Raw genomic sequence first — 9,898 nt, 5'->3', positions numbered from 1 at the left:
TCCCTCGCTCGGCTCCGCCCCTCCCGCCCAGAGGCGCGGCGGCCCGGGAACCCGGATCCACGGGAGACACTGCTCTCGCCCTGTGGAGCCCGCGGAGCAGGTATGCTGCTGGCGGCGCCCTTAGTCTGTGCCCCGAGCTGCCCCCAGGGCTCTGGGGGTCGGTGTGGGGGTGACGGGTGGAGCCCCAGTTCCCCGCCGGGGAAAACGCGGGGGCCAGAGGAGCGGTCTCGGTCCCGGGCCGCGTCGGTGTCCATGGCAACGCGCGGCGCGCCCAGCTCCCCGCCCAGCGCGAGCTTGGCTGCCCACTCGCCGGCGGCCTCACGGAGTGTTCCTAAGGGAGAAGGACTTTTCCCGAAAGCTGGGGACTTCCACCCTGTGGTACCACCTGGGCGGGAGCGTCGCGGCCCCTCAGTTCCCGCGCTGGTGCCTTTGAGTTCGGATTCCGCATCCGCCTGCCCCCAAACCGGGTGCTCCTGTGTCCCCAGCCTTCTCTGGCTGCGGTGCTGGTTCCCAGCCCCATCCTACCTGATCGTCCCCACTTCCTGCACTGACACAAATCACTCAAAAACATAACCTGCCTGCTTAATTTTTAAAAATCAGCATGTAACTGTTTACGCAAAGACCAGGTGGCTGGCGGCTGGCCAAGGGTCTCCTGGCCCAGTGGCTTTCAGAGAGGTAGGAGGTGGTCGGAGGAGAGTGCTGGGCCGCCGGGACCTGCAGAAGACAAATCAGAAACAACCCCACTGGGAATTACTGGCCCGTTTGTTGTTTTTGTTTTGCCAACGGGCTATTGAGGGTGTACCCTCGTTACAAAGTAATAGTAAAGGGGAAGGGACCACACCATTTACTACCCCCAAGGAATTCACCTTGAGAAGCCAGGACTCCGGGCTGAGGGTGACAAACCCAAATCAAAGGAGATTAAGCACCAAAGGGAATTTTAGGCCTTTTAACTGGAGATTCTGACTGGGTAGATCTTGGGTGGGGCCCTTGTACCCCCTGGTCCACACGCCATTCTGCCATTCCGAATCTTAACAGACAAATCGAAACGCCATAGTGCCTCTGTTTACTATAATTTAAATCTGAAGAACTACTTTCATATTATTGAAGTAGCAGGGAGTCACCTGATCGTGACGGCCGCCAACTGATAGGTGGCAGCGTGGCCAGTGGGGGAGTGATTTTCCAAAACGATAAACAGTTCCTAGCAAAGTTCTGACCAAAACAAAGTGCAGTCAAATCTTGATTTACATAGTTGCATTCCTCGAAAACTCAGTGTTATTTAAAACTATGCAAATATACTTTGTATTGAGATGTAAAATAGTTTGGTTGTAGTCACAGATAATTAGAAACCAATTTTTTCCGCACAGAAATGTGTGCGGAGACTCTCTCAGGCTGCATGGCCGCGGGACAGTCCTTTTATTATGCGGGACCATCCCTTCCTTCGCAGAATCTTAGTATCCCAGACCCCAACCGCTTCTAAATTGCGGTGGTGCCTGCCTCTCCATTTCTGCGGAGAACAGGGAAAAAACAAACAAACAAAAAAAACCTCCGTAAGTTTCCAAAATGTCCTGTAGGGGGCAGTACTTCCCCACTGAGAAAGGCTCGACTGTAAAAACACGTGAGCAAAAAGACGTTCCTGCTTCCTAGAGGTGCCAAGACGAGGGTATTATATTTTTTCATTCTCAGAACAAACTTGCAAAAACAGGTACTGTTATTTCTATTTTAGAAATTAGGAAAGTGAGGTTTTGCGAAGTTAAGTGACTTGCCCAAGATCGCAACTCCATGGTGTATCAAAGCTGAGCTGCAGCCCAAGTCCGACCTCTGATCCCGCTGAGCTTTTGTCTCACTTTTGTTGTTACCTGTGGCCACAAGGAAAATTATTTGACTCAATATTGGCAGGATTCGAAGGCAAGTTTTTGGAAAATGAGTTCTCTTACAATTTGGTGATCAGTTTTCTGACTTTGTTCATGTTTATGAAAAGTGTGCAATAAAATTTCACTGCTGTCATTTCAGAAACCTCCGTGCATTGGAGACCATGGATAAATATGACGTGATTAAGGCTATCGGGGAAGGTGCCTTTGGGAAAGCATACTTAGCCAAAGGAAAATCAGATAGCAAACTCTGTGTTATAAAAGAGATCAGTTTTGCAAAGGTAAAGTTAAGAACTTCAAATTCCTGTTCCTTTACAGCAATATAATTAAGTATGTTAAGATGGCTTTTAAGAATTTAAGTTAAGGAAATACATTTCTTTTTTTTCTTTTACAAACATGAACGAGTTGACTTTTGTTTGTTCAGTCTCCTAAGTCCATTGTCCAAATAGCAACCAATGGTCTTATTTTTAAAAAAGAAAAGAAAGAAAGACGGCATCACCTTGGCTCCAATGGCTCTGACTCCTGTTTTGCCCTGGGGCGGTGCACTTCCTCCGGCCAGCTCTCTCCTTATTCAGGTCACCTCCACAGGAGGCCTTCCCCAAACATCCTAGCTAAGATAGCTCCCCAGTGTCAGTCACTGCTTATCACACCCCCGGGTTTATTTTCTTACTAGTGCTGATAATGATCTGGAATTACTCTGTTCACTTATTTCTTGCCTTGTTTATTGTCTGTCTCTTCCAACATGCAGAACAGTGCCTGACCCATAATAGGTGCTCAAAAATATTTATGGAATATTTATGGAATATGAATGGAGAAAAACTGTGTTATTGTTAGTCTAATGGTTTTGGAGAATAACTAAATATGTTTAATTTAAAAGGAATCATTTTTGTTCAGCTCCTTTTGGTCAGTGTTTATGTCACCCCCTCTAGTGGCTTTGTGTTCATTTTAAATATATTGGGACAACAGTGTCCATGATAGGCTAGAATTAACTTTAAGGCAGTTTTCAGGTTGAGAGCCTTCTAGAGGATTTATGAATGAGAGCAGAAAAACTTCCATGCAAAACAGGTGCAAAGTGGATGACTCGAGCTGCACAATGTGAATGTACTTATGCCACTGAGTTGTACACTTAAAAATGGTTAAATGGTATAAATTTTGTTATATATATTTTACCATAATTTTTTTAAATTGGAAAAAAAATAAGAGGACTTCCCAAACCTACATTAAAATTCAGGTGTAGATGATTAGCTTCAGGGCACATGCTTTGTTACCAATATAGGATCCTTTTCATAGGCGCATGGCAGACTTCTGCTGATGTCCTCTTATTCTGGTGGCCTGACAGAACCTCTTTCTGTGACATTATTCTGCTCACCCCCTTTTGTTTATCCGACTGCTCTTTCCCCGGCCTCTCTGTCTCCTCTCCTCTCCCTCCAGATATGTCCCCACCCATCTGTCCTTTGCTGACTCTCTTTATAGTGCCACCTGGAAGTTAACTCATTTCAGTCTTTACCACTAAGCGGATCACTCTTAAAATGCTCTCCAGGCCTGCTATCTTCCAGAGCCCTGGTCCTACGTTTCACCTGCCAGCTAGACAGCTTCAAGTACTATCTGTGTGGGTAATCTGTTGCTGTGTAACATATTACCCTGAAAATAGTGGTGTTTATACAATAAACATTTATGCTCTCACAGTTTCTGTGCACTAAGAATTCAGAGCGAGGATCACTGAGGACCGTCTTGGAAGCTAGCTACCACAATTGTACCCCAAACAAAGTAGAAATTTCTCATTTTTCTGGGCAGACCCATGTCACCTGCTGTGTGCTGCTCTGTGTTAATGACATCAGTATTCTTATGCTATCCAGGCTCAAAACCTTGGGGTCATCTGTGAATTCTTTCCTCTCTGCATATCCAACTAATTTGCTAAATATTGTTGACTCTTTTCTCTCCCTTGAATTCATTTCATTCCTTATGCCCCCAACCTTCTCTGGGACAGAAGTCATAAGGGAAAAGATGATTGGATGCATTGTCATCTTTGACTACATAAAAATATAAAACTTCTGTATGACAAAAAAACTATCATAAGTAAATGGCAAGAAAACCGACAGAATGGCAAAAATATTTGCAAGTGTTGACTAAAAGCTGCTGGCCTTTTATAAATCTATAAAAGGAAGCAAATCATAACTGAAGAAGTCATCATACAAAAATTCCAAACTCATTAGTAAACTAAGAAAAGTAAAATAAATCTGTTGATTGATATCACTTTTTGCTTAGACAATTGGAAAGGATAAAAAAGAATATAGAAGTGGGGGAGGCGGGCAGCCTCTTATTCTGATGATAAGAAGGTAAATTGGTATCATCCTGAGGGGAATTTATCAAAATGTATTGAAGCCTTAGAAGGATCCATGCCCTGTTTGTATTATTGACAAGGAATAAGGACCACAATATGTTGCAAAGATAAAAAAAAAAAACCAGGCCACAAAAAGTTGTGTGTGTGTACATACATGTGTACTGTTACACACACAACATTAACAGTGGTTGTTGCTGTTGGTGGGATTTTATCATTTCTTTCTGCACTGTCAGAATTTTTAATAGGCAGCACATACTATGTTCTTTAAAATTATGAATTGTATTATTTATATAAGAAGAGAAAGCTATCTTCAATCTTCATCTCGAAAAAGAGAAGGAAAAAAGTACACATCCTAGGACCCAGTAGTTCTACTTTGGGGATTTTATTTCAAGGAAATACCCAGAAATGTACAGACAGAAAACAACTTATGTCCAAGAGTAGGGGATTTGTTAAGAGATTTTTGAAAAACTAAGCAGCTTTTCGAAATCATGTTGTAGTTGCAGTATTGACATGGGAACGACTTTTGCTAACTGAGGAGACATTATTTGTAGAATGATGCAATCTTTGTAAAAGTATATGCACTGTCTTTGTATATAGGTCTGTATGTTCTCACACATATATTCACATGCATGTAAGAAAGACATGCTAGATTGTTATTATCCAGGTGAAGTGTGGGATTATGAGTAATTGTTACCTTGTACTTTCATATCATTTCACTCTTCAAATTAGTTTTGACACCCTTTCTGATTTGTTCCCAAATTCCATTTTCAACCTCCCCTTCACATACTCTTTTTTTTTTTTCCTCCAAGTACAAATCCTTCACACGCCAGCCTCTGTGCTCGCCCAAGGGGCTCTTTCTTCCAAGCACCAAGATCCCACTTGCTAAGCCCCAGGATAACTTCCAGAACTTTCCCACTCTAAGTAGTCTCTCTTTCTCTGTAAACTCCATAGCTTTTCGTCCATACTGCTGTTATGATGCCAACTGCTTTCTACCTTGATGTGCTTTAGCTGTGTACTTTGTGCCTTCTCCTCCTTAATAAATGGTATGCTCTGTGCATGCAGAATCCATGTCTTATTTGTCTTGCTATTCCATACAGCACCTAATAATGCTTTGTACTGGTAGCCATTCAATAAATCCTTATTGGGTAAATAATTCAATGGATAGATACTTTCAGGCCTTCTGGCTCTCTTGTTAAGCTGGTACATACTTAGGAACTGTAAAACCATTTAAATCCTAAGTAAAGGAAAAAACTATTTGGGAGGTGAATCCTCTGTAAAAATATATATTAATGCATTTTATAGCATCTCTCCCATTCTTTAGTATAGATAGCAAAAACTTGACTATATATTTCTAATACAGCACTGATTTTTTTTTTTTGTCCTTTTACTCATGAAACACCCTTGTCTTCATGCCATAAATAAGTAGAATGTTGTATTAGGCCTTGTTATTGTCGCTTCCTTGTATCTCTTTGTGTTATCAAATTTGCCTAGCAACATCTGTGTCACAGTATTAACATTTATTGCTTCTTTCTTCCTTTCTACTCTAGTGTAGCTTTTCATTACTTCTTATCTAGAGAAATTTACATTTCTTCTCATCTCTCCAGCATCTCTCCACGAAACAAACTCTAGACCCCAGAACTTAAATTGCTTATTTTCTCACAGGTGTCCAAAAACTTTGTATTTTCTCTTATTATCCTACCATTATCAAGCATATTCTTTTATTTCTTGCCTTCAAAATTGTGTTGTCTCTTTTCTTGATTATAAACATTAAAATGTTCATTGTAGAAATTTTGGAAAAAAACTGTAGGGAAAAATAACACTATTTAGAGGAAAATAAAAATTACTTATAACTTCTCTCTTCACCACTATTAACCTTATGGTGAATTTTTCTCCTGGCCATTTTTCATGCATAAATGTACTTTATAAGCTCTTACGATATATTAGAAGATATTAAGTATAAAAGTGTAGCAATCTTAACACAGAACTTCACTGGTCTGATTTATGTGATAAATGACTTTTTTTTTTTTAGATTTCATTTGTTTCCTCTTAGCAGTGATTGGTACTGGAACATTGCATTTTTTGTAAATTCCTTTGCTGCTGAAAAATAAATATTAAAATAACTTTCCTCCAAATGACTAAATAATTGACACAGTACCACCAATCTAGCTGAAATTTTAATACAGCAAAACTTCACCAGAAACACTTGTTTTTCTTGTTTGTGATTGTCACTGACAACCGTTGACCAGGTATGACACTGTGCTAATTCTAGAAATACCATTTCCTGCTGTTGAATGATCAATTTCGGAAGTACATTAAAAGCCAGTGAAATCCTGGAGAATTTTAGATGACAATGAGCAGAAAGCACATTCTTGAAAGCAACTTATCTGTACAGACTACTCTGTCTCTTTCTATATTTTAGATGCCCATCCAAGAAAAAGAAGCTTCCAAGAAAGAAGTCATTCTTCTGGCAAAGATGAAACATCCCAACATTGTAACCTTCTTCAGTTCCTTTCAAGGTTTGACTTTCTAATATTCTTAAAGTATTTTAATAAAATGTAGGCATGTAGACTTTTATAAAAGGTGTGTTCCTGAGAACTGCATCTAAATTAATTTTTGTAAATGGACTCATTTTCCTGTTTACTTAGTTGTAATTTGAGACATCATCTTTATTTCTTCTCCCGTGAATTTTTGTAGATAGCTTTCCTAAATTTTCTTAAGTTTTCCCACCTCGCTTTAATTCTCACTCCCTCAAATAGTTAATGATGGATGGATTACAGCCCCTACATTTCAGTGGCCTGCAACAATACCATCTATTTCTCACTCATATTACGTTGGCTGTGGGTGGGCAGGGTCTTTAAGTCTAGGGTCCAGGCTGAAGGAGCAGCTCAGATATGGAACACGCTGTTCTCCTGAGCGAGAGAAAAGAGCAGGACACAGAGCCCATCACACCCCCACTCTCAGGGCCCGGCTAGGATGGGGCATGTTTCTTATGTGCTCACATTCCTGGTGCAAAGCAGCCAGGCAGTCAGCCCTGAGAATGAGGTGATGGTGGGGGAGGGTACGCTCTGCCTCTGGGTGTCCTTGCAAGTCCCAGAGCAGCGGGTGGGGCTGTACAGTCCTCTCACAGAGATGCTGCAGATGGCCAGCAAACGGCCAGGAAAGAGGGGAAGAACTTAAAGGAAGCTGTTCCCTTCCTCTGTACATCTCTTCTGCCTCCACTCATCACTCAACTCCAAAGATAAGGAAAAAAAACCATGAAAGGAGCAGTGGTCAGAGACCATCCACTCACTTAACAAATATCCATATCGAGTGCTTACTATATGCATTGTTCTAGGTGCCAGGAATAGAGCAGGGGACAAATCAGGCAGAAGCTCCTGTCCTTGTGGTGCTTACCTTGTAGTGGGAAGGGACAGACAGTGACACGTAAGCACGTCAGGTGTTGATCAGGCTGTGTCAGGGCTGCAGATGCCCCCCCTTCTCCGTGGAGCAGCCCCACCGCAGCACCCAGCAGCCAGGGCGCTTGAATTCACAGGTCGAAAGTAGTTAATGGAGCAGGAATTTTCATCAGGGGTGTTAAAAATCAGTAAATTTTAAGGGCTGTTTTTTGAGCTTTTACACCATGCAGGGCACGGTGTTTCTTACAGATTAAACCTGGGTACTTTGAAAGAGCTCTCAGAACACTTTCGAGGTCTTCCTGAGAGTACATGCGAGCAGGGAACGGAGCTGTATTGAGCAACATTTGAGGGCAGTCACTGAGTAACGTGCCTTCCACTGCTGTTCATTGATTCCTTTTTTTTCCAGGGGTGGGGCAGGTAATTAAGTTTATTTGTTTACTTTTGATGGAAGTACTGGGGACTGAACTCAGGACCTTGTGCATGCTAGGCACGCATTTTACCACCAAGCTATACCCACTCTCTCATTGGGTCCTAACAACAACGCCATAAACATCCTTTTCCTCCTTCTGTGGGTTATTATTATAACTCCCTCCACCTGGTATGTCCTGCTCATTGTCTGGCCTTCTCTGAGATCACAATTCAAATTCCAGCCCCCCTTTACTGATCTTATACAGCACTTCTGTACTGTGTGTGTCTATTTACATACAAAATTAAGAATTGGTCTAATATTTGTCTCCCTTTAAGACGGTAAAGTTAACGAATTTTTTTGCTCACCACTTGCTCCTTGGCGTCTAGCATACAGGTGTTTGCTGAGTGAGTGCCTGGACCGGGCTGTTTAGCAGAGTGGAGTTTGTCTGTACAACATGCAAAATGGATATTTGAGAATGATTTACGCTGGATACTGTTATAAAATTAGAGGTCATTTTTTTTTTTACAGTATAAATAATCTCCCCTGAGTTTTTTTTATATTTAAGCTTAAATTTATGGCAGCCTTTTTTGTTTTTTTAAGTAGAGCACCTCTGTGTTTAGGAAAACTAGAGCTCTTGTGATGCCTTCGAGTTCGCCTGGCAGATTGTTGGGACTGGAAACAGCAAGCTTATCTGAAAGTCTCAGCCATCCTTGGAATTCCTGACTGTCAGGGAGTGTGGGTAGAGCCCTTGTTTACCCTCAAACAGTTTATCTCTGAACAAAAGAACTACAGCTCTAGTTCATTAAATGTCTGTTTTGCCTCCGTGGAATTTGGGGGGACACAGAATTAGCGCTAACATGAAGCTCTGAGAGCTGCTTTGGCCAAGAATCATAAAGTCCTTTGTCTCTGGCCCGGGGGTCTCCTGTCCTCTGCCAGCATCCGTGTGATAGTCACAGGCTGGTGAGAGGGGTGGCATCTCACACCTGTGGCAGAACCTGCTAGAAGCCACTGTGGGGGGAGTGCAGTGAGAAGGGTGGACAGCAGAAAGTATTTTTACTCTTTATGCTGATTCTGTGTCCCTCCTAGATTCTTGGCGCTAAAATGCTTTTATTTTTATGTAATGATGGTGATAGTGGTGATCTCTCATTTCATCCAATCTAGAGGCCATTGGTTGTAAGAAACATTATGTGCTAATTAAAAGGAAAAATACTGCCCATTAGACTATATGGCACAATGCTTTCTTATCACGGTTTTTATCTCATGTGCATTAAGAGCTCTTTTAGACTTGTTTAAACACGGAGTTTTACTTTTATTACTCTTGTGCATGCATAGAAAGGAAATATGAGCAAATTAAATTGGTTAAGATATTCTAACAATTAATGAGGCAGTGATGATGTCAAGACTACTGGACCCACAGCCACTGATTAGAAAATGCCAATGTCTGTTAAGACACTATCTTGATGTTTAAAAAGTCCATTTTAGAATGAATGAATTATAGTAATTGTTCTTTCAATGTTGGAATTTGGCCAAAAAAAAAAAAAGTGCCCTCCAACAGTTCTGAAATGTCAGTGACCCATGAGCTTTGTAGTTCTAGAAACTCCTGCCCTATAGGAAGCCATGCACTTTCTTTTGGAATGTCCTTTTCCTCCTTTCTTAGTTTTACAATAATTATGCATGTTCAAGACTAAAGACCCCATCCCCAGACCTACAGTGATCTCTCTCACCTCTGCTCTGAGCACTTCCGGAGTCTTCCCGGCCGTATCACTTGTGCGGCATTTGTAATATGCTGTGTTGTGATGTTAGTGTGTATTCTTTATTTCCCTCAATGAGACTGGAAGCTCCATGAGGGTAAGAATTGCTTCTTATACCTTCCCCTCCCCAACCC

General features: G+C 41.7%; 1 protein-coding gene across 1 annotated transcript in view; it reads left to right on the top strand.

The window, feature by feature from the left end:
- Positions 1 to 38: 38 nt before the first annotated feature.
- The window catches only part of NEK5 (NIMA related kinase 5), a 46,204-nt gene continuing 36,344 nt past the window's right edge, over positions 39 to 9,898 (top strand). Inside the window, exons 1-3 of the mRNA XM_031465956.2 lie at positions 39 to 100; positions 2,011 to 2,149; positions 6,629 to 6,725. Coding sequence (XP_031321816.1) covers positions 2,033 to 2,149; positions 6,629 to 6,725 — 214 coding nt within the window. The 5' untranslated portion in view covers positions 39 to 100; positions 2,011 to 2,032. The remainder of the gene's footprint in view (positions 101 to 2,010; positions 2,150 to 6,628; positions 6,726 to 9,898) is intronic.

Source organism: Camelus dromedarius, chromosome 13 (assembly GCF_036321535.1).
Source record: "Camelus dromedarius isolate mCamDro1 chromosome 13, mCamDro1.pat, whole genome shotgun sequence".
Lineage (NCBI taxonomy): Eukaryota > Metazoa > Chordata > Mammalia > Artiodactyla > Camelidae > Camelus > Camelus dromedarius.
This window is presented reverse-complemented; position numbering and strand designations above follow the sequence as displayed.